This window comes from Passer domesticus, chromosome 2 (genome assembly GCF_036417665.1).
Source record: "Passer domesticus isolate bPasDom1 chromosome 2, bPasDom1.hap1, whole genome shotgun sequence".
Lineage (NCBI taxonomy): Eukaryota > Metazoa > Chordata > Aves > Passeriformes > Passeridae > Passer > Passer domesticus.
Genome location: NC_087475.1, coordinates 40,524,107 through 40,548,315, shown reverse-complemented (window position 1 = coordinate 40,548,315; position 24,209 = coordinate 40,524,107). Strand labels below are relative to the sequence as shown.

At 38.1% G+C, this 24,209-nt stretch overlaps 1 protein-coding gene across 1 annotated transcript in view; it reads left to right on the top strand.

The window, feature by feature from the left end:
* UBAC2 (UBA domain containing 2) overlaps positions 1–24,209 on the top strand; it is an 87,454-nt gene that overhangs the window by 53,873 nt on the left and 9,372 nt on the right. Inside the window, exons 5-7 of the mRNA XM_064408372.1 lie at positions 3,595–3,718; positions 5,593–5,640; positions 15,907–16,152. Coding sequence (XP_064264442.1) covers positions 3,595–3,718; positions 5,593–5,640; positions 15,907–16,152 — 418 coding nt within the window. The remainder of the gene's footprint in view (positions 1–3,594; positions 3,719–5,592; positions 5,641–15,906; positions 16,153–24,209) is intronic.

Genomic DNA, 24,209 nt, shown 5'->3' with positions numbered 1-24,209 from the left:
ATGAAGTGGGCAAAAACTCAGTTCAAAGTCAGAATGTGCTTGTGTCTATAGCCCTTCTTTGCACACAGACATCACAGATTTCTAGTAGAAGTTAATCGTGGCATCTGAAAGGATGTTCCTGATATTCTCATAGTATAATGAACAAAGGGCTGGGCAAAGGTTTCTGCAAAAAGAGAGAAAGCACAGAAAAGGAGACTAAAAGAGATGAGAGGAAAGGCAAATACAAGAGGATAAGAAAGAAGTGAAGGAAAACACTGAAGTAGTCCTTCAATAAGAATATGTTTTCCACCTGTAGATGTTGAATCTGATATATGGAACCAACCAACTAATTAACATAACTAAAAGAGTTAAGAGCCAGACCTTTTATTTACAGTATGTGGATGGGTGTTTTCACCTGCCCAGTAAAATACAGGAAGATAAATTCTCCAGTGATCATGAGCTTCAGGAATAAGGCTTTGAGTTTTCACAGAGCAATAGCGTAGCTTAGGTTTGACAGGATCTCTGGCAGTCATCTAGTTCAACCCTGGGTTCGAAACATGTCCAACAAGAATGGGTTATTTTGGGCTGTGTGTCCAGGCTGTGTCTCTGAGGATGGAAATTGTAGCTCTGGGCAGCCTGCTAAAATACTGGACCATCATTGTCCTGTCTGGAGTTGCTTCAGTATATTAATACCTTTCTTGAAGCATGAAACCCAAAAGTGGACACAATGATTTAGGTTTAGGCTCAGAAGTGCTGAGCAATTACTTCTCTTGGCCTGATGATAACACACTGATAATGCTGCCCTGTATGTGATTGACCTTTCCTGCACGGATAAAGTGGCACTCCAAGGCTGACTAACACTCAAAGGATTCTCCAGCTCCTTATCTGCAAATCTGTTTTCTAGCCAACCTGTGCCGCTGCACAAGGTTGTGCTAACTTGGATGGAGACTCCACAGTTACTCCTGTTGAACTCCCTAACATTCCCAATGTCAGCCCATTTCTCAAGTCCATCAAGGAATAGCTGAATGTTGTCCTGCTCTCCAAAGTATTGACTGCTCCCTCCAGTTTGATTTCACTCACTAGCTTGTTGGGAGTGCACTCTGTCCTGTCATCCAGGTTACTTAACAAAGACAATAAATAGTGTTCATCCCAGTATGGATCCCTGAGTGAAGCTCCTAGTAAGTAGTTGCCATTACAGTTGGTGTTGCTGGTCAGAACTCTTTGAGTCCAGCAGTGTAGCCAGATTCCCTCAAATCTGCTTAAGCAGTGCATATCTTCTCTGTTTTTCTTTTAAGGGCTGAAGAAGAAATGAAGTCAAATCAAGCCATCCTAAAGTCAGAGTGTACAACATTTGCCATCTTCCCCTTCCTTATCCACAGAACTAGAGTCACTCTTGGTAAATCCAGATGGGATATTAGCAGCTGCCTTGTGCATCACGTAGCTGGCAATGGCTCCTAGGAGGAGCTTTGCTCTGTAACTTTCCCTGGGTTAGAGGTGAGCTTTGTAGCTATCTGGATCCTCTTCTTGCCCTCCTTGAAGATGGGTGTGACATATGCAATTATCCAGTCTGCCTTAATCACGATGGTGTTTCAGTGAGGTAGCATTGGTCACCTCCCTGAGAACCCTGGGGTGCAGCCTGTCTGGTCCTTTTGCCTCCTGTATGATCAGCTGGGCTCAAGAGCCTCTGAAATGACTTCCTTCACAGCAGGTCCAATCCCACAGGAGGCTCAGGGACCTGCAAGGCCTGAGAGCAAAACTAACTATTGAAAACTGACCCAAAAAAGACACTGAGTGCCCTGGCTTTTTTCTTGTCCTTTGTCACTAGGTCTCTTTTTTCACCAGTGGGTCCACATTTTCCTTGACCATCCTTTTGTTGTGCTTTACTGTGTCAGCCATATTCTGGTATTATTCTCTGGGTAATTTGTCTGACAGATCTGCTGTAAATAAGCAGCATCCCCATAAAGATAGTCTAAAAAAAGGCATTAGTGAACTATTGATAATATTGAAGGCAACAGAAAATAAAGGGAAATTTTCAAAGTACAGAATTACATAAAGAAAGTTGAGGGTGAAAGTTTAAAAGCAATTAGAATGAATTTTCACACAGTGGAATTGCCTATACAAATGAGTTTCACACAGCATTTTGAAGGGCACCAGTTTTGACATTTTATAAAAAGATACCTGAATGGATATTTAGGTAATATCTATTTAAATTAGATGTGAACTCTGTCTAAAAAACAAACACTGATTACTTTAGGAGCATACCTCTGTAGTGCCTACAAACTTACTGTTTTAGGAGAAAAGGCCCATCACTAGCTGTTTCCTCCAGCTCCTCCAGATTGTTGGGTACTGAGCAGTGTCAGACACTGGACTTTGAATTAAGCTGATAGCTACTCTGGAGGTGGTGCTTTCTGTGGTCTCTTTTGACATAAATGGTGAATACTAACATTTAGGGAACCTTTTAGCATGCTCTAATCTCTTTTTAAATGCATTTGCAGTCTTGGGAAATTCCTTTTTGTACTTTCCTATCTTATGATTGAGTGCACTGTTGCATGTAAAATCTCTGTCTCTGAGTCACTGTTTATCACAGGATCAATAAAACCTGAAAAGCATGCCACAGTTGTGGTATTCTCTCAATTTGGTCAGAGTAGAAAGAAATAATTTAAAATTGCTTTTCTAAGAAGAGAAAAGTATATTTTTTCTTTATTTTTCTTCTATCTTCACTTATAAAACCTGGTTTATTCAGTGAATATTGTCTACAATGGAATAACTTCAGATGAAGAATAATTTTTTTATGCTTCTTTCTTATAGCATTTTGACTCTTAGAACTTCAATAATTTCAGTTTATTTCAAGAGTGTTGTGTCTATTTATACAGGTGTATTTTTTTGTGTAAAAAGGATTATATGCAAAATTGAGTGTCTGAATGAAATGCACTAGCTCATGCTCACAAGATCAGTCTAGGCATCTGGTCATTGTAAAGAGTGCTTGAAGTCTTAGACTCTATGAATCTCCTTGCAGTGATGGTATAAAAACTTTAAAAGCATCTGGTGTTGTGATTAAGATGAGGACCCTAAAGGAAGTTTTATTTGTAGGACCATGGAAGTCACTGGCAAAGGGAAGTTAAATCAAACTGTCAGTATTCCCATCTTAGATGCTGTACTCTGTTGGCAATCCTCTAACACATGAAGTCTGGGTAAATAACAGCAGCTTAGCTTCATAAGTCAAGTGGCTTCCTTAACCTTTTGGGAAAGGTAAAATCCTTATCAGTTGTCCATTTGAATAATATTTTGTTCTGATGTAGGAGATTACTGCTGTTCTTGTTTTGTGCTGTGCTTTATGGAAAGAATCTGCTATTAGATGAAACATGTTGCCTTCTCTTCTGCATCTAGTCCTAAACATTGGGAAATTAAATACTTTTTGTCACTTGCTCTTATTTGCTAATGAATCTATTACCTAGAATTCCATAAGTTTCCCAGTGTGGGTTCCCAAGGAAGACCTTTGTTTGCAAGGTGGTGTAACATTTTGATTGTTGTGTACTTAAAATTAACTCCTTTTGAGTATTCGACACTACTGTTGCTAGTATCATACTTATAAACATCTGTACCTTTCTTTTGCAGCTTGGGTCCTGTGTTTGCGCTGTTTGTTCCATTTTATTCCTCCATTCCAAGAGTGCAGGTGACACAAGTACTGGGCCACTTTTCTATCACAAACAAGTCTCTGGTCTACATACTGGGTTTACAGGTATGGTATGTACTTGCTTGTTCATCTTTTAATAAACTAATAATGTAGTTAGTAATTAATATTTCTGTTTGTCTATGAATTTTGATGCTTCCACATGCATGATTCAGCATACATTTAGCTAGTAACTATCCCATCAGCTAAAACATAGAGAAAAATGTGTTTCTGGTATGCTGAAGTGGTTAGCAAGTGATCTGTTCTTACCTTGTCTTACATGGAAAAATATAATAGACAATTCCACAGATTTTGGGGTTTTTTTTTGATCCATAAAATGACTTGGATGAAAAGAGATTAAAATGGAACCTGATCCTAAAGCATTTATATCTTATACCTTTCTAGTTTGCTTATATTCTTGAATTTGCTAATTTTTCCCTTGTCTACTAGAGTTCAAACAAAGATGTAGAATACAATATTTTTTGTGGTAAGACTGTTAGTAAATAATCAAGGTTTTGGCTGAATTTCACTTTTATATAAATTAATCTTACTTGTATATCATGCGTTACCATGTGACAGGTAATCTAGAATAGTGGAACATGGAGCACAGCAACATCATGTAGTATTCTGTGAAATATGACTGGAAAAATATAGCTACTTAGTATAGAAAGCCAGTAATTATTCAAAAAACAATTCAAAAACCCCAAAACCCAGCAGCCTAGAAATGAATGGGCATTTGTGTCACAACCTGAATGATGAGATGTGCAAATTTATGCGAAATTAGGCTCACTTCTATATATTCTAGGGATTCAAAAGTAGCTCTGGCACAAGTAATGGGGAATACACCATAACTATGTGAAATGTGGGAGAGAGTATTTTAGAATAGGTAGTCAGTTTCAGAATATTGACTTGTGCTCCACATGAACATTTCATTCATCTTCTTTCCTGTTCAGTCTTTGGTTTCCTTCACTTTCTGCTCCAGCACCTTATTTTCTTGATCTTTCAGATAGTCTTGTTTCTGAAATCACTTCCACTATTATTGCAGTTTTTGGGAAAGCCATGCTAATGTGTGGGCTGTTTTCCATTGTCTCTTGCCTTTTGCTTTGGTACACACAGCGCGTCCAGCGCGGATCAGTGCTGTCACTGAGCCCTGGATCTCTGCAGGATCTCTCCCTGCTGAGCAGCTTGCTGCCATCACACAGAGCCTGAGGGAAGACTCACTTGCCTTCTTCTCTCATTTGTAAACTCTGCCCTTATCTCAAGTCACTGTTTCCGTAGTCTGAGCTCTAGTGGGAAGGTGTTCTCATGATTCAGTCAGCATCACTCAGAAACGTTTTAGTAACCATTTTCAGTCCATTTTTCCAGTTGGTAATAACCTTCTGCAGGTGATTAGTCACATACTTTGCTAGAAACAATGGGCTGCCATGTTGGCTTATCAGGATTTAAAAAAAAAATTGCTCCAACTTATTTCTGTGATTTCATGTCAGCAAATATGTCACTGGGTAAGAACTTTATTTCCTTAATTTTGATGGTGGTGCTTAGTCTGTCTGTGACTGCATGTCTGAGAGCTTCACTTGGAGTGCCTGCCTGCTTGGAACTCTTCTCCTGTTGCTGCTGAGTCATTTCCTTTGCTTCAGTCTGTCTTTCAGACCTGTTTTTCTGTGCAGCCTATAACTGACATCCTGTTATACTTAGTAAGCTATATGAAAATAAAATGTATTGTTCTGTAGAAGGAGAACAATTGTTGGATCCCTGTGTTTTTTCCACTTGCTCCTTCTGGAATACTTTTTTTTTTAATAGTAAACTGCATTTTAACAAAGGTAAAAGTCTGACGTCTCCCATTGTCATGATGAGTGCATAACCTATATCATACTGCAACTTAGTGGTTCATATAGCAAGAACTTTGTAAAATAAAAATTTAAATCCCTGCTCTTGTGTTCTAGCTCTTAACCTCTGGTTCCTACATCTGGATTTTAGCCTTAAGTGGATTGGTAAGTCTTACTGCTATAAAAATCGTATGTTGCTTAAAACACTGCTGTGTATATGAACAGCACAGTATATTTGAACTCAAAAAGAACAGAAATTACTAAGTAACATTTTGTGTTGGTAAGTAGAAAGTTTTCCTCTTCAAAATATGTGAAGCCCTGAGTAGCTGGTGATAAACTGATAGATGACAAAATTGGTGGTTAATATTTTCAGGGTGCTGCTTCTTCCTGCATAGAATTAATTTTGTTGCCATGGATATAGCTGTACACCCACAACTATAAATGAGGTTATTGAGGAAATGGTAGAAATGTGTACCCCGGGTTGAAGTTTGTTTGTTCAGTTTTCAGCAAACTTTAAGCTTTGATTCCAAAGCTCAGGTTTTAATAACTTTGCTGTGAGGGTTTTTCATGCTTTGTTATTCTCCAAGGAGATGTGTAGTATAGCTGTTTCTCACAATGACAGTGGCACAAAATCACATTTGTCGCATCAGTCAGATAAAGGAGCTGTGATCTGTCTTCTTCCTTTCTGACTCTGTTGTTGGTAAAGTGCTTAGTGCTGGAACAGATTGTGCTAAATCTTTCAGATTGTTCGATACTGATAAGCTTCTTTTTAACTTTTACAGCCTTAGAAGTTAGGAGCTCAGGCTGATTTCTTGGCTCAAAAGACTGTAACCCTTTTCAACAGTGGGAGTGCCGCCACTTCCAAGGGAGCTCATTATTAATTTGATGGAGAGCTCAAATTATGCCTTTGCTGTATGTAACCTACTAATTTGAATCTGGTTTGAGCTCAGAGGGAAATGCTGCTACAACTTAGTAGTTTGATCTCCTACCATTTGCATTGACTGTTGCAAAATATTCTGTTGGTTTCTAGGATAACTAATAACAGGAGTGACGAGCAGCAAACAGTGCTGTCTGTTCATGATTTGATCTTGCTATAAATATCGATGAAAGCAGTGCAACTAACAAATCAGAATCTATCTCCCCTGGAAATCAGCCCAAGCCTCTGTGCCCACTGAAGGATCTGTGACTTCCTCCAAGCACACTACCCTTCCTGTTGCTCTGCTGGCTCTTTTAATAGCCCTTCCTTTTGAACAGGTGTTCATCAGAGGGGGAAGGAAAGGAAAGAAATGGAAAGGCATTTTAACTCCCTCTTTCCTGATGACAGAAGCTCTGTGTATACTTGATTATACAGACATATAAAGAGTAGCTCAATTTTTTTTTTCATAATACATTATGCAGATCTTATTTTAATTCCCTCTTAATATAAAGTTTTATTCTTCTATATAATGAAACTTGCTGAGCTTTCTCAGTAATCTTTTTTACAAATTATCTTTTTTTTTAATTTAAGGTTGACAATGTTTTATTTAGGTGTAAATCCATAAGATTAAATTGAGTTACTTCTGTGTCACAGGATGGCTAAAAAACCATTTCAAGTTTTCATATTGCTTCAGTCAGCATGAATTAAGTCATTATCAATTATGACATGTTTTCGGTCTCAATTTTTGTCTGCAGCAAGCAGAGAGCTGCACTCCGCGATTTTGTAAGAAGTGCTGCAATTTGAAAAGAAATTCATGTTAGGATTTTCAGCCATTTCTTTTGCATAGTATATCTGCCATACTTCTGTGATTAAGAAGTCTCTTTTTCTCCTCTGTTAGAAATTATAATTTGGTGTCTTTTGTGAAAACTTGATAAAAGAATAAAGTTTCACGGTATATTAGATAATCTGAGGAAGGATATGGAGCACTCTAAAGGTGCCTTTTAGCACTACAAGTGTAGTTGGTTGATAACACAAGTATATGTACAATTGCAGAAATAAATAGATTATCAAATTAATGTTAAGTCATTCTGACAACCTATGTTATGTAATTCTTACTAGTCTTAACATTTTTCTAGCTTACTACCTTAGTCTTTGGGGACTCAAATTTTCAGGTATTTGTACAGAAAGGATGAGTAAAGGCATGAACACCAAGTCAGATAGGTGTAATATTTAGTCACTAGTTCATTGCCTGATAGACACTTTACTGTATTTTAAGCACTGAAGATCACTTAGGCACTCATATTGAGTGCATTATAATGCTGTTTTGTAATTTAGCTTTTGTTGCACTTCTGCTTATGTGGAATTTTAAAATTGATGGTGCCAGCACAATATCTTAGTTATCAGTTTCCACTGTCTTCACAGTGTTCCTGGTTTAGGTTTATTTAAATTCTCACAGTCTGTATTTGAACGTAACTAAATGGGATCTGAGTTTCTAGTTACATCCCTGCAAGTGTCATTAGTCCTTTTTGTGAACTCCCGGCAGGGTATAGAGGTACTGGGAACTGTACTGCCTTGAGTTCTTGTTTTCAGTGGTTGTGAGTGATGCCATCACAACAGAAATGCATGTGTGAGTCTATGTGGGCAGGTAGGCATTGATGTAATTGATGTACATTGATGTACAGAAGGTCTGCTGTGTCTTTGTGATGAGGTATCTCTTGCTAGATCTAATTTTCAATTAGCACAGGATTATGGTCTTAAAGGTGGTTTCTTTACTGTCCATATGAAACTAGACAATTAGTTATTGTACTTTTGGTATGTCAGTTGCTGGTATGTTGTATAAAACATGCTGTTTAAATACATGATGCTTATGTATAAGGAAGGGAAAATTTATGAAGTAGACTGTAAAGAAATTCACAAATCTGATTTGTGAAAAGATGCCCAAAATTCTTTCAGTACTTGTTTACAGAAGTGCCTCCATGTAGTGTATATCACTCAGTTTAGTGAAGGCTTGAAACAGTTTCTTCACTATTTTTTTTTCTTTAAAATAGTCAAAACACCTTAGGAAGTGGTATTCATGTTTCACTGGATGTAGACATCTTCTCTCCCTTTTTTTCCCCACCCATTTAAAATCTCTTGGATTACCACATACTCTGGTAGGATTGAAATTTGAGAGGTGTGTCAAGGCTCAGTCATAGCTAGAGCTCACCTGCTTAAAGAAATAAGCTCAGGTTGGTGACCAGCTGAAGACACGTCCCACAAAGACTTGCAGTTCCCTCCACTTTCTAGGACAATGTCATCAGACAGATTACGTGCCAAGGGTTTTTCTGAGTAGCTTAGGGCTATATTTGATAGGGGGAAGGTATCTTTCAGGTGCTTTCTGTGATTTTAGTGTTCTAGACTTTCTTCTTGTGCTAGCTTTTTATTTGTTTGCAAGATGACCTGCACCGCATAAAGTTCAAAATTTGGAACCCACCAAGTCTCCTGTGAACTGCCTTGAATTTATGTAGAGTTCAGTTCAAACCTTAGGAAACTGAAATTGAGAAGTTTCTAAAACCCTGCTTGACTTGAAGATTTCACTAAGCCAAATGCAACAGTTTTCTGCATTGTTACTGTGCTACGCTGGAATTTCCTTTACTCGGATTGTATGAAAAGTTGTGCTTTTTATATTTAAATATTGGAAAATGTAGGGAATCTAATTTAGAGCTTGTACTTGCATGGCTTAAGGTTAAGATAGAAAGTTCAGACAGTGTTGAGTGCATGATTTTAATTTCAGTTCTGTTTTTTGAGTACATTAGTTATTATTCATAATTTTGAAGTGGCTAACTTAGTTTTGCATAGACTACAGATGCCGTTAAATGCTCCCAGGTGTACTTGGATTGTACTTTTGCGTTCTGTTTGTTAAGAACTTTATCCATCTTTTCTGTTAGTTGTTCATTCAGCTGAGGTGTTTTTGTATAGTGAATTCATGTCCTTTAGAATTGGCATATATAGGGTAAAATGTGATTCAGCTGGGGAGAAAAATAATTAAACCAGACTTTCATTGTTTTAGCTCCTGTCTTAAAAATAGTATTATGTAGCTAAGATCTGATCTGATCAGGAATCATTGATTTTCTTGTTATTTTTCTTCCTCTTTCAGATCTTTCTTGAGTGATTTTGAACAATGCATGCTGAATTCTTTGTTGTTTTAAAACATGTTTTAAAACATTTTGTATTTGTATTACCCCACAGTATAGCGTTCACGTTTAAAATATCATCCCTTCTACATACTTAAAATTAGTATTAAGTATGTGTTTTCTCAAAGAGAATCTTTGGTCAGAGTCTGTTAATGTATGCAGTTACCTCCACATTCATGTCCTGCTGTGCATTGTTCTTCATCCTCGAGTTAGTCTGGATATCCTTCAGTCATCCACATTCAGTCTCATGTAGGACTTTAGTCAAAGTATGATATTTTTTTAACTCTTTGTAACTGTGATTGTAAGTGGATTTAGGTAAATGTTAGCTAAATGTTGGATCTACTTAATTTCTGAATATTTGACCTTGATGTTACAGTATAAGTATCAGCAGTGTTGCTAATATCAGTGATATTACATACTGCTAATATAGTAATATTCACATACTAAAAATTCTGCCTATGCTTAAGTACTTACCTAAGTAAAACCATGTGTTTTGTGTGTAACAGATGTGATTCCCCTTTCCTGATAGAATTACCTACCAAAGAGCATGTGCTCAGTTCACAGAATCACTGAGGGTAACACCTGGTCCAGCCTCCCTGCTCAGGCAGGGCTGCCTAGAGCAGCTTGCCCCAGGCCATGTTCTGATGGCTTTTGAGTATCTCCAAGGATGCAGACTCTACCACCTCCCTGGGCAACCTGTGCTAGTGTTCAATCAACCTCACAGTGAAAAAGTGTTTCCTGATCCTCAGAGGGAGCCTCCCCATATTTCAGTTTGTGCCCATTTCCCCTTTTCCTGTTGCTCGGAACCACTGAGAAAAGCCTGGTTTTATCCTCTTCATTTCCCTTCAGGCATTTCTTTACTTTGGTAAAATCCCCAGGGCCTTCTCTTCTCCAGGCCAAACATCCCCACTTCTCTCAGCCTCTCCTCATGTGAAAGATGCTCCCACAGTCCTTTGATCATCTCTGTGGCCCTGCACTGGACTTGCTCCAGCAAGTCCATGTACATGAACACATGTGCTGAATCCTGCCCAAAACTAGCGTGCAGTATTTGTGTGTAACAGTGCTCCATGTTCAGATGAGTGACTGTAAGTGGCTTGATCTGAGAGTCACTACATTCTACTGACCTTACTGACCTAATGCCCTCTGTGGTGGGAGCTGTGACATCCTGCCTACATCGAGGTGTGAACTCGTGACAACTGACTGTGCTACCAGCACTTACACCTGCGTCAGTTAATGCATCTGAGGAGAAAGGGAGTTGGTTCATCGGGAATACAGGGGATGTTGGTTTGGAAGTGAGGTTGTAATTGTCTGGGGAGGAGGGAAATGCAGATCTTTCCAACTCTGGAAGAAGGAGAAAGTAGTGAGAAAGGACAGGAAAAGGTAATGTGTCACAAGGCACTTTCTCTGTAATATCTATGGCTTCTTTAGAAAAATGGATATTGGTTTTCAGTTTGTATTTCACTTCTAAGTTTCTCTTAGAACTGAACAAGAGTTTCTGTGTCCAAAATATGGTCTATTTGGTCAACTATACCAACTGGTTCATTAGGAATTAGATTGTTCTATCAGTGTTTGCTTTTTTTGGCAGCAATGTTGCCCTTTCTCAGAGAGGGAATCCATGAGAGGAATTAGCTGTATGTATACTTTGGAGATATCTGCCAAAAGATGAGGTACATCTCAAGGGTGCCCATTTCTCTGTGTTGACTATGACACCAACTTCAAACAACCAGCTTATTAAGTACGCTTTTAAATTACTTATATCTGTGTTGGGTCAGATGAATCAAATCCTCATCTTTTAATTAAAGGTATTTGGTTAACAATGTGCTAATCATCATCTACAGAATGCTGGCAGAGACCAAGGGAACCTATGTTTAGGACAGCAGTAAAAGTTGAGAATAGCTGTACTGTGCAGAAATGGCAGTACAGTCATGCTTGCACACACACAATGTTTATTTAGCTGATAATGATTCCATCTGACCAATGAAGCACTGATGAACTGTGAAGAAAAAAGTTTCAAGATATCGGGAAAATTTATGAGCCAAATCAACTGGAAACAAAATTGAAGAGAAATATTTTAGTATCACTATTATCTTCTTTTTCTCTCAAGGTAACTCTTGCAAAAGGCTGTTTATAGTATTTGTAACAATTTCCTAAAAGGAAACCCAAACAAAAGAATCTGTTAGAATTGTAACAGAAGTTGAAAATACATGTGTAGTGCGGTTTATTTGTTGAGTAGTTTTGCTTCTTGGGTGGTTTTCACCAATTCCTCTTGGTTTGATAAATGCTGTCTCTAATGAAGATAAATACAGAATTCTGACACAGACTTCAAGCCATGTTTTAATTCTAATTGTATAGAATTCAGAACATACTAAAGATTAAGCAGATAAAATAGGTATAAAAATGCCACTTAAGAAAACTATTTGCTTTTCATTTGTTGATGTCTGAAAATAGACAAGTCTTGAGTACATATGATGAATGTATTTACATTTTTCAGAACAAAATAATCGAGTATTTGATGTCAAGTTCTGTTAGTTAAAATAATTTGCAATATAATTCTCTACACCAGTCTGTCTACTTTTTTTCTGTTTGATTTCCTTTTTTGGTGTTAAATCAAGTACAGTGAATTTAAATTTTTAAATTTTAAATACTATTTCAGCTACTTGTGGAGCATATGTACAATACTGGAGAGCTTCCATGTTTGGTTTACCTAATTGCAGAGAAACTACAGCTACTTCCTTTTTCTCAAAAATGTACAACTTTGGAAGGACATGAGGGAAGGGGAGGGGAAGTTAGCCTTTATATGGGGGCAGGAGGAGGTTAGGAAACTTCATGTGAAGAATCAGTAGTAAGTCACCACATTAAGAAACTGAAAATATCTGAGCACACTTTTATTCTGCAGTGTGCCAGAGAGTTTCCAGCATCCTCCATTTCCTCTTCTTAGCACTGTGCCACATACAATGTGGTGGAAGATGCTGTGACTAACAGAAATTAAGGTACACCTTGTGTTGTTAGCCACAAATTCTCCATTTTAACAGTGTGAACATAACCACAACGTCTTTTTGTGATTTTTGGCGGCTAAAATGCAGTGGAAGCTCCTCTGTTTGGGGGAAGTAGCCTTTAATCTGATGCACAGTGCTGAAGTTGGAATATGAGGTCATCTTATCTTCATTGAATAAATAATGTTCCTTTATGTTCTTAAACACTAGAAATTCACTTAATGTCAGTAACAAAAGCAGTGTAAAAAGTTGCTTTTTACTTTGTCAAAGCTTATGATTTTTAAAATTATATCTATCAAGTTCTGCATATGAACCAGCTATAGAGGAAGTTCTTTGGAAATACTTGACATTAAGATGAGAGTATGACACTGAGCCAGACTGAATCACAAGACCCTTTTTAACTACAAATGTCTCCATTCTGGGTTTATTGGAAATATGGAAATAGCCATCTTGTCCTCACTAGTTGAAACTTATTGAAAATTTGTTATAACTGACCATAGCGTTTTAAAGTTTCTTATACTTCCAAATAATAGCTCTTCATTTTAGCATGTCCTTAAACTTTTAGCCTTATAAAGCCTTTTTTTCTGGTTAAGAAGTGAAATTATTCTTTTGGAATCATTTACTTTCTACAACTACCTAAAAGGAGATTGTAATAAGGGGAGGGTCAATCTCTTCTTCCAAGTAAGATAAATGGAAATGACCTTAAGTTGTGCCAGCGAAAGTTTAGATTGAATATTAGAAAAATTACTCACCAAAATGTTCATGAAGCACTGGAAGAGGCTGCCCAGGGCAGAAAGAGGTTGAGTTACCACCTCTATAGGTGTTTAAAGGACATGTAGATGTGGCACTTAAAGACATGGTGGACTTGACAGTACTTGGGCTTGATGATCTTAAAGGTCTTTTCCAACCTAAATGATTGCTACATCCAGCCATCTCTGCTGAGAAAAATACAAAAATGCTTTTACTGATGGCAGCTGCTAATTGGGGCTTGCAGTATGCCTTCCCTTCTGAGACAAGTTCCCAAGTACACCAGAGACAGGCTGCTGTTGTCTCATTACTCTATTTTCCGTCTTGACTTGATAAATAATCATTCTCTCTGTGGTTAGTATGTTCAGACACGTGTCAAGATTTGTCATATATTCAGGGAGATGTAGATTTTCCTATCACCACTTGCTTTGTTTTGTTCTTGTGACTTTTTGAACCCGTTCAAGATTTTTGAAAACATTAAACCTTTTCAAAGGTGGTAAGAGAGAGCAGAGATCAGTATCTAGGAGAGCCATTTGAAAGAAGTGAAGGAATGTTGGTGTGATGTTGAGCAAAGTATTTTGCGTGGGGCTTCTTTCTCTGCCGAGTTAACACCTGTACAATCAGGTGTGCAGAATCCCTGGAACAAAAGACGAGTCCTGGCTCCATTGCCTAATAATGCTACCTATACCTACACCTAACAAGGTGGGAAGAAAGGAGATAATTTGTATGTTGTGGTGCTGCTCGTGTATTTTGTGTTGAAGAAAACATCAGATTAAATGTGTATGTAATATTTGCAATCTGGTTCAGTAATTCTCGCTTGCCAAAAACTGCTTTCAAAGTTACTGTGCAGTCTAGGTTTTCCTGAGTGAGGGTCCTATCTACCTAACTCCCTCAGGATCAGGGGGTTTGCTCCTGGGAGACCTTCTTGCTAGGCAGACACCTCAAGCAGTACATACCAAAAACAGGTGAATTGCAGAAGTGATATGAATTTTCTTCCTGTTGTTCTTTGGTGATTGTAGCTGTACCTTAGTTTCCAGTTGATGTGCGCAGTTTTAGTCATGAGTTTACAGTCATCTGGAACAGTTTGACTAGAGCTGAGGAAAGGATCTCTGAGGTCATGAAAAATCTTCTGTTACAGTCCTCTGTCCTGTTAGGACCTTCCTTTGAATACAGAAAATTTTAATTAAAGGCAGCCTTCACTCTGATGTGATTGTGGCCTTTATAGCATTTACCTCCTTTCTCATAGCACAACTGAAAGACTGAAGAGGTTGAAAGTAGTTTAAAACTGTTCTTTCTCATTTTGGTATGACAGCCTGTGCTTGGGCTGTACATCCAACCATGAGTCATAAAATGAAAGTAAAATAAAGCAAAAATAATTGTTTCCAAAAGCAGAATGTGTTTTTGCTAAAAGTCTCACTACCCCGCTGGAGGCTGTTATTTAACAATAACCTTGTTAATAATCTGAAAAATATCCCCCCTCCTAAAGATTTTTTTCCTATACTGTCTCCCTTTGTATAATCAGCAATGCATTTAGTATCTTTATACAGATGTCAGTGAGATGCAACAAATAGCCCCAAATAAATAAGTAAATAAACAGATATATCAGATGCAGTTTCTACATTGCTTTTCACATAATTGCATTTCTGGGGTATGTTTACAGATCTGTTGAGGTTCAGATCTCTTCCTGTTCATATCACTGTGCTGTGACAGCCTAATTCTTGTGGCATAACAGACAATAAAGTGTCACAAATGCTGAAATGTGGCATAAAGCAAAATGCGGATGGAACCGCTTTGGGCTCAAGTGCTCTGGCTTCCCAATGACATTCAAAATAATGGCTGAGTGATGACTGTAATTCCATTTATGTGGCTCATGATTTCTCTTTCTCCTGTAGAATCTGAAATGAAATCAAGGCAAGCACAAACACAGAGAATGTGATTTTTTTTCTTATGGGTAGGAGAAGGGCCTCACAAAAACTGGCTTTTTCAGTATCACAGTTTTTAATTAATTGATTTTCAAATGGTTTTTTTTCCCTCCTATAAGGCAGGTGGGCTTCTTTTGGAATGAGCGTGTTCACATTCTTAGATTTATTTTCAGTTCCACTGGTTTGCTTTTATTTTTACTAGAAGAAGAGATTTGGGTTGTGGGGACAGAAGCCTTAAGGGTGTTTGGTTTTTATTTTGAAGGAGTGGTTAGAGTGCTTCAGCATCCTCAAGAGCTGTCTTAATCTTTTCAGGTCAGCGTGCAGTATACCCTGACTAGCTCTTTTACTAGAAATTAAAATTTTATTTTAATTTTGACCACTTTTAGAAAAGGTCACTTGGCCTGGGCTCAGATTCCAAAACAAACAAAAAACCTCTTGCAACTTTGAGTCACAGGCAATGCACCACACAGATTTTAAAAAGCAATTTGAAGTTGTAGGGAAGTACAGAAATCCCCTGACCTTTCTCTGATTCTTGACTGAGAGCTGTCAGTAAATACAGTAAAAGTGCTTAAAAAACTAGAAAGACCTACTGTTACCTGCAGCCAAATTCAAAGTAAATGTGGTGTACTTAAGTTGTTTGGTTTTCAGGGTTTTTTTTAACTTTTCATTTTTGATTTTAGATTTCTGGGATTTGCTACAATAGCAGTATCTTAAAAGTTCATCGAATTCTTTGTGTACCCAGATGGGTAGCAAAGATATTTTCTTGGACTCTTGAACCAGTCTTCTCATCTGCGGAGCCAACGAATGAAGTTCGAGTGGGAATGGGAGCAACAGTGGACATCCAGAGGCAGCAGAGAATGGAGTTACTGGATCGTCAGATCATGATGTCTCAGGTTGCCCAAATGAGGAGGCAAAGACAGCAGCAGGTATTGCTATACATTCTTTAAGGATTATATTGTTATAAGAAATCTATTTTTTTTTGTTTGTAGATCTTACATTGTTCCTGTTTGTTAAAAGTAATGTATTTTTAAATTTTTCTCCATCAGTCTTTCATACACTGTTGTACTGCTGATAGCCATTTAAGTGGTTTGTATAGCTTTATATGTTAAAACTGCTTCACAAGATGGGAGCAGGATGTCAGACAGTCTTGTGGGGATATAAGTACTCCTGGCATTCTGTCACAAAAAATGAGGCTGGAAGGTAAAGTGATTGCTTCTTGGTAGTCTTTAATGAAAGCCATTGTGTAAAGTTAGAAAGTCAAAATGCTCCTCACTCTCCTGTGTATCTGTCTGGTCAGCAGCCTTTTCAAAGAGGTTGAAAACTTTCTGTGGGATTTGTTTGTAGGTGTATAGGTTGTTTCTTAAGGGCAGAAATTAAATTCTCTAACTTACAGAGGGAAACCACAAGTGACTTTCTGTTTGCCATGTTTAATCCTCTTGGCTTATTTCCTTATTGAACAGAATAGCAGAGTGTTCTTATTTTCTCTATTTTATACAAACCAACAAATCCAGATATTCTCAGACTTTGTGTTGAAGGGCAGCAAAACAAGGCAGGTGGTGTCTCAATTCCTGTATCTTAGATGTGTTCACTGTCTTTACTGAGTTTTCTTTGCTTGAAACACAGCTCTGTACTGATACATGAGTTCTTCTTGTGTGGGGGGTAGTGTAGTCGAAACAGACATAGATGTGCTACCCTTAATGCATTCCCAGAATTAAAGGTGTGATGGCATAAAGCTTTGGCCTGCAGTTGGAGGATGAATCTTTGGTTTCCAATCCCTGATAACATCATTCTGTTGTTCTTGTTTCCTTAACATTTCAATATGATGAAATTATCCTCAAGCAGAAACTTCTAATCTACTTTTCTCTATTCCTGTTAAAACACTGATCAGTTTAACATAAGAATTGAACTAGAAATTACTCAATTCTTGAATGTTGCCATTGTAATAGAAAATGAATTGAAACTGTATGTTGGGCTACAAGCAGCTGTGAGGACTGCAGCCAGGTTTCTTCAGATGTGAGAAAGAAGCCACTTCCAGTTATGAAGGACAGTCTTTCTAATACCTCTTTAATTACAAAAAGTGGTAAATAAGTTCAGAACAGTAAATGATAAAAGAACTGTTGATAACGTTTTCTTCTCATCTTGTCCTTTCCCTAGGCTATGAACAATGAAAGTGGAAAAATGTCTTTTCATGTTTGACTTCAAATAGAATTCTTTAAAAAGGTGGAGGGGTTTGACTAAAATGCAGGAACACTGTTTGAACATCAGTAAGATGCTTCCCTTTACAAGTTGCTGAAACACTTTCAAGTTACCTTCATGTTTAGCCTTTAACTTGAGCACAGCATTTATTTAACTGCTAGTGCTAATCTGTGAAACCCGTGATCAGAAGGCCATAGGATCAATGTATGAGTGTTCCATAGAGGCTCTTCAGAAAAGGTGTGTCCTGAAAGCTTTTGGCCCACCTGGTGTTTTTTAATGACTCACTCACAGAATTTACTGGTCATCAGCTAAATCGGAAAAAGCATCACTCACAAATGTTGCTGTGTAGTGGTAAAAATGAAAAACAGACTATTTTCAATCTCAGAATAATATTTGAAAAGTTGAAAAACCATTTCCTGGATTGGTATACTTGGGCAATTCTTTTACCTTCAGAAATTTGGCAAGGTGTAATTTGAAGACAGTGGAGTGGAACAGATCATGCTACAGATGAAAGGAATTTAGATGATAATTTTACCTGTGGGAGTAAAGCTAAAAAGAATGCAGATCAGTTTCTTAGACAGTTTTTTGTGAAATTGAATGTAAGAAAAGCTGTGATGTACATGTCAGTCATCAGATCAGGCTTTGAATTATATTCTGGGTAAATGTGTGGATTTCTGAAGTCCCCATATGCTGTCTGTAGGTAGTGTGCCATAGGTGAGATAAATTAACATTTTCTCTCACACTGTCTGCTTTGCTTGGTGAGGGAAGTGATCTTTAACTTTCTTCTCTATGCCATAGTACAACAATTTTGTTCAGCTGCCGCTTGAGAAGGTGCTCTGCTCATTCCTCCCACTCCTTTAGTCAGTTCATCTGTTTGAGAAATGAGACAATGCAGTTTCCCTGGATGCTGGTAGCATTATGGAAGGAGAAGATCAGTACTTCTAAAGGGGCTCCATTGTCTGGGCAATGTTGGCAGACTCTCATAAGGGAGGCCCTTCTCTTAAATAGATGTTTTTTGTAGTAAGTTTATTCTTTGAGTCTTCACAAGAAATTCTGAAGAACATGAGCTTGACAGGTTATGCAAACCAACATAAAAAAGTTTAAATTAAAAAAAAAAGCGGGGGGTGGGGGGGAGAGGGAAGAAACTGGGGGAAAGCCTGTCTCAAAAGTTGTTTGTAGTATACTTCTATGATACTGAGATGCAAATAATTTTTGCATCTTTTTTCCCCTGCTGTTCACTAAGCCCTTTTATCCAAAGCAGCATTCACTTTGGATGCTTTCTACAAAAAAGAAAAAGCAGGGACCAATCACCCCAGAATTTCTTTGCTGGCAATTCTTTGAGCTTTACCTTTCCCAGTCTTTTTCTAGCTGAAATCTTCTGGTCTGCTGGAACCTGAAGCATGGAACTGTGTGTGTGAGTGCTGGATTGTCAAACACCCTTGAATTCAGTGAGTGGATTGAGTGTGTGGTAGAATTTGAGAATAAACCCACCAAGTTCCTTATTCAATGTACCTCATTTTAGCTCTTAAATATTCAGCGGGCACTGTGTCTGAATACGTTACTAGAAGCTGTGATGTTGATAGTTTCTCAGGGGAATGCGGTTAAATGGTGACTGATTTTGTGTTGGTTCCTAGTTGCTGTGGATACAGCCCTTAAATGCATGCTAATGTTCATCTAGAAAACTTTCTAGATCTTACTTTGTGCTTTATTTACTGCTGTGGATATTGCTGAGAAATTACAATCTTGTCCCAAATTAATTACATGGCATCACCTACATTCACCTTTAAAGGCAGTAGAATAAAATGTGTCCCATATGTATTCATTCCCTGAAAATGCCAGCTTGCTATTTTGTTGCTGCTTTTTAAACTTCGTTTTCATAGTTATTTTCTTTTACACTTTTGTGTTTATCCTATTTTGCAAATAGTTTGTCCTATTTTTCTTTTTTTCCCATTATCTGATCCTTCTGTTCCCCTTCCTATCACTGTCACATTTTCATTCCCCACTGTGCCATTTTCCTCCCACATTTTTGTCACCTCTTCACCTTCATCTCTCTTGTTTCCCATACTTTGTATTTGCTCCTATATCAAATGCTTGCTCCTATATAAAATGGTTCTTCACTTTGGCGGGAGTTCTCTCCTGTCACGTCTGACTACCAGTAATCATTTGCTATTTTATCCTTTTGCTACTGTAATACTGATAAAAGTTGGTCTTCCTCTCCTGATGTTTCTATTTCTATATCTCTTTTATTTCTCAGCATTTTTCTAAAGTTTATCTTTTTTGTAACCCAAATAAAACCCTGGTGGGAAAAGGGAAGCAACTGCAGCATCTGTGCACCAGTGTGAGTATCAGGGTGTCAACTTGACTTTCACTTCCTACTGAGAATCGTGGAGGGTGGCTGGCAGAGAACCAAATTGTGACTAGATGGGGAAGATTCCGTGCCTAGGTGGTATTGGCTACTCTGATGTCACTACAGGCTGTTATGTGGAAGGTGGTGGAAAGTTGCAAAAAGGTGGGAAGCACCTTGTGTTGGCATTAAATACAACTTCTTGGAGCACTCCTTGCTATGCCCTTCATCTTGAAAGAATGGGTTCTGTATCTGCAGAGCATTTTTGCTGACCATGTTAAGGACATTGTATTGCCTTCTTTTTGGATTCTCTTAAGTGTCTTGGATCAGGGAAGAGCTTCACCAGATTGCTCCAGACTGTAACAAGCCTACAGCTGTATATGAAAATCTTCATTTCATGACCTCTCTTTCTACCCTGTTGGTCGCTTCAAGCTTATGCTGTGTTTTCCCTCCTGACTTTTTGTTCTTCTCTTCCAACTGCCCCTAATTTTCACTGGGGCCAGAATCTCCTAAGATTCATACCACATGGTATGAATATCTCATATGTATATCTCATCTTCATCATATATGAGATTCTGCTGCTTGCAAAGACCAGACTTCTATAACAAAGGGACTTCCTCTAATTGTTTGTTCATTAGATGTCTTTCTCCTGGGACAGAGGAGAGATGTTCTGTGGGTAGGCACACTGAGTGTCTTTATTATTATGGGGAGCCTCATATCCTGAACAATTTGCAAGTTTCATATTTTGTCAAGTAAGGAGTGTGTGTCTAGGTTGGTAATTTACCTTCTGGTTGTATCTAAGCAATAAACTCCTGACCTTGGAAAAAAATAGATTAATGGAGCAAAGGTTTTCCTGGCTCAAGAATTTTTCCTCAGGAATGTTATCCTCATTCAGGAGGGTAGAAAAGAAATCCCCCAGTGAATATACTCCTAGACGGTCCAATTCTGCTTTTTTAAAGTGAAGAGCTAGACCTGGGAATATTTTTTAGCTCTTCTACTGGTACTAAGGTGGCACTTCAATGAAGTTTTCTTGAATGACTTCACAAGTTTGAGTACCAGCAAGATGTCCTTCCAAAAGACATCTTGCTGGTACTCAAACTTGTGAAGCTTTGAACCATGAAGACCTTCTTCAACCTTTATTCATTACCAAGTCTACAAAACCCCTCGTCACTGCCAGGACTTTAGAGATAAGCAGATTTTCCATTTTGTTCCACAAATTTATGTATCATTGTCAGGAAGGAAACTATCAGACTGCTTTACCTGAATAAATGAGTGAGACTTTCAGTCAAGTGGTACACCAAGTCTTTTCTCCAGTTGGGTTTCCATTCCCATCAGTCTGTGTTACTAAGGCTTCTTTGGGATTTTGTGACATATTTGAATAGAAACTGCCTTTAGCAATACCTGCATAAACTCCAATTACAGTGATACGTAGGATACCAATAGGATAAAAAAGCTTTTGTGCCTAGATTCTTGGGATATGTGTACACAGCATTTGACATCATATTTTTAAATAATTCTGTTAACCAGTGAGTGATTTACAGATTCATTTCAGCCCATGAATAAAGCTTGTATGCTGCAGCAATAATCACTGCAGCTAAATTTAGACTCTTCCCTTCCTCTGCATGCCAATGTACACGTGTGGACGCATTTTGAAATAACAGACAGCTTCCATTTTTTTAGAGAAAACAATATCTTTTACTTCAGACCTGTGTGTCTTAAACTCATCCTTTCCTTTTTTGTGCTCTTCTGGCATTTTCAAGCCTTGGTTATTCTCTGTAGTTGTTTAAAACTGTTTTCCTTGTGTTGAAAATAAACTTAGATTTATATCAAGAGTTTATTGGGTGTAAAAACTGCATATGTTGCTGATGTTGGCATGCCAAACTCTGGTTTTTAACTGTTTCATTTCAATAATGTATTTGCAGCAACTGATAACCCACTGCTATCTAGAGATTCTGGATTATTTTGCTGCATGACTTCTTTCATGGATTCTAGGTGTGAAATTAAAAATGTTGAATTTCCTGTTGAATTTCCAGGTAATGAACAATTCATGATGATTTCCTCTACAGACTACCACAGAAACTTCAAGTTTCTGTCTTTTTTATGGAAGTTGGCAATTCCACAAGCTGACAGAACTAGAGCCAGCAGACACTAGTACAACTAGAATAAGCTGAGTGTGTCTCATTAACAGCCAGCTGTCACAATCACAAGATTGAGTTTCTCTATCTCCTACTCACTGGTAGCACCCTGCTCATATATTGAACAGTCCTTTCTTCTCTTAGACTGGAATTATGAAATTCTCTTTTGTTTTCACTTGGCTTTGGAGCTATAGCCTTTGAATTTGGTTTAATATTTGTAATCAGCTTCCCCAGAGAAGCAGTGATTTGGCAACTTCATAAAGCACAACTGTTTTATTTCAAAGCAAATGCATTGCTTGGGAAACAGAATATTTTTATTCTTCTGTGTGAGTGGTCGGTCTGTATTCCTTTCCTCTGGCAGTTTGACTAGAGGCAATTTCTTATAAAAAGCTTATGATATAACAAATTGCCCAGACATTTCCAGAGTATTTAATTCACTGTTGTTGAATCAAGTTTGTTTACAGAAGGCAGGGGCTCTTTAGATGTACCTGTCCCTTCATTTCTAATGAACATGGGGCAAATAAGGTATCTGTTTTGGGGGCAGTCAGTTATTGGATTCCAGGTGTGCTTCTGTTGTCCTTCCAGTCTGCACTTAGAGAGAGGGTCTTGATGGGCCATTTCTTCTTCTAGAGTGCCATTTCCCGTAGCATGTAGTAAAAAAGAAGCCTGTGGTTCAGATAGTACCCGGTCCTCCTTAATGCTCAGGTTTTCTGGTTTGAACTCTGATACTTGCACGTAACCACTGTGAGCTGGTTCCACCCCTTGTTCCTTAATGTGCTGCTGTCGTGGCTTAAGCCCAGGCAGCCACTAAGCATCACACAGCCACTCTCACCTCCCCCTGCCACCCTGGTGGAGTGGTGAGCAGAATCAAAACTAGGCTGAGATAAGAGCAGTGTAATAATTGAAACAAAGTCAACTATAGTAGTAGTAGTCGTAACAACAACGACAATAATAATAATAATTTTTAAACCCACAAATATGTGATACACAATACAATTTCTCACCACTGGCTGACAGAGGCCAGATCTTATTCCCTAACCTGGATCAGCCCTCCTTTTGGTTAACTCACACAATTGTATCTACTAGGCATGGTATTCTGTGGTGTGAAATGTCCTTTTGTCCAGGTCAGTTCACCTGTCCCAGCTATGCAACATTCCAGCCTTTTTTTGTATACCTCCTCACTGGCAGAGCACGAGATACACAAAAAATAGCCTGTCACTTAAGCTAAACAGAGCTTAGCAAACCCCCAAATATCAGTGTGTTACCAACATTGTACTGAATCCAAAACACAGCACTACCAGCTACTGAGAAGAAATGAACTCTATCCCAACTGAAATAAGGACAGATACCTTAAGAGGTGCTACAGGTGCAAAGTGTTGCATATGACACCTTGAATATTGACTTAGAGATGTTAATAAATGGAAGCAAATCCTATTTGCAGCCTAAGACAGAACTTGAACCTTCACATCCCAGAATGGGATGCTGATCTGTTTTTTTCCCTATGTGATCACAGACTAGCCTTTACATACTAAGGGATGTGCTCATGTAGTATTTTGGAGGATTTAGGTTTGAGTTTCCTTTGTGTCAAGAGTTTTTTATCTCAGCTTGTCAAATCAAAACAATTTTAGAAGTCTGATTTCTCACTTTGGTTCCAGTCTCTTCTTATTCCTCATTACTCTTTAAAAAGGTTTTTGCATAGCAGGTGAGTGAAGAATTATCTGTCTAATCATCGTGCTTCAATACTACTTCAGTGTCACAAGTCTAGATCCAAAGAACCATGGGGTAAGGATTAAAAATGTTTTGTGCAAAATGTCTAAAACAGAGCTACAGTTACTTCCTCAAGGACAGACCCCATGCTCATGCTGGTGAACCTGCCTTCAGCAGTTGGAACACTGGATACTCCCAGTGTCATGCCAGTGCTGAAATCCCTTCCATTGTCTCTCAGGCAGCTTCAGAAACCAGATTAAGGTGTTCCTTCTAGATTTCAAAGGAAATAGCTGATCAAGCTTCGGAAAAGACCACATGTGGATTTCTGAACTTGTGTGACATATGAGCTCCTCAGGGACAATGCAGGCATCAAAGTTCAGGATGCAGAAACTATGAGCTGGAGACAGAGCCTTTTGGCTGAATAGATTTGTCTGTAGGATAAATTTCCAGGAAATTAGAATATCATTAGAAATTGCTGGAGTGCTTTACTTGGTGAAAAATTCTTTTTGTTGTTAAGAACAATGCTTACAACATTAATACTGTCCCCTTTTAAAAGAGGGAAGTTATTAAAGTAAGAGGAAAACAAAACACCAAAAAAGTC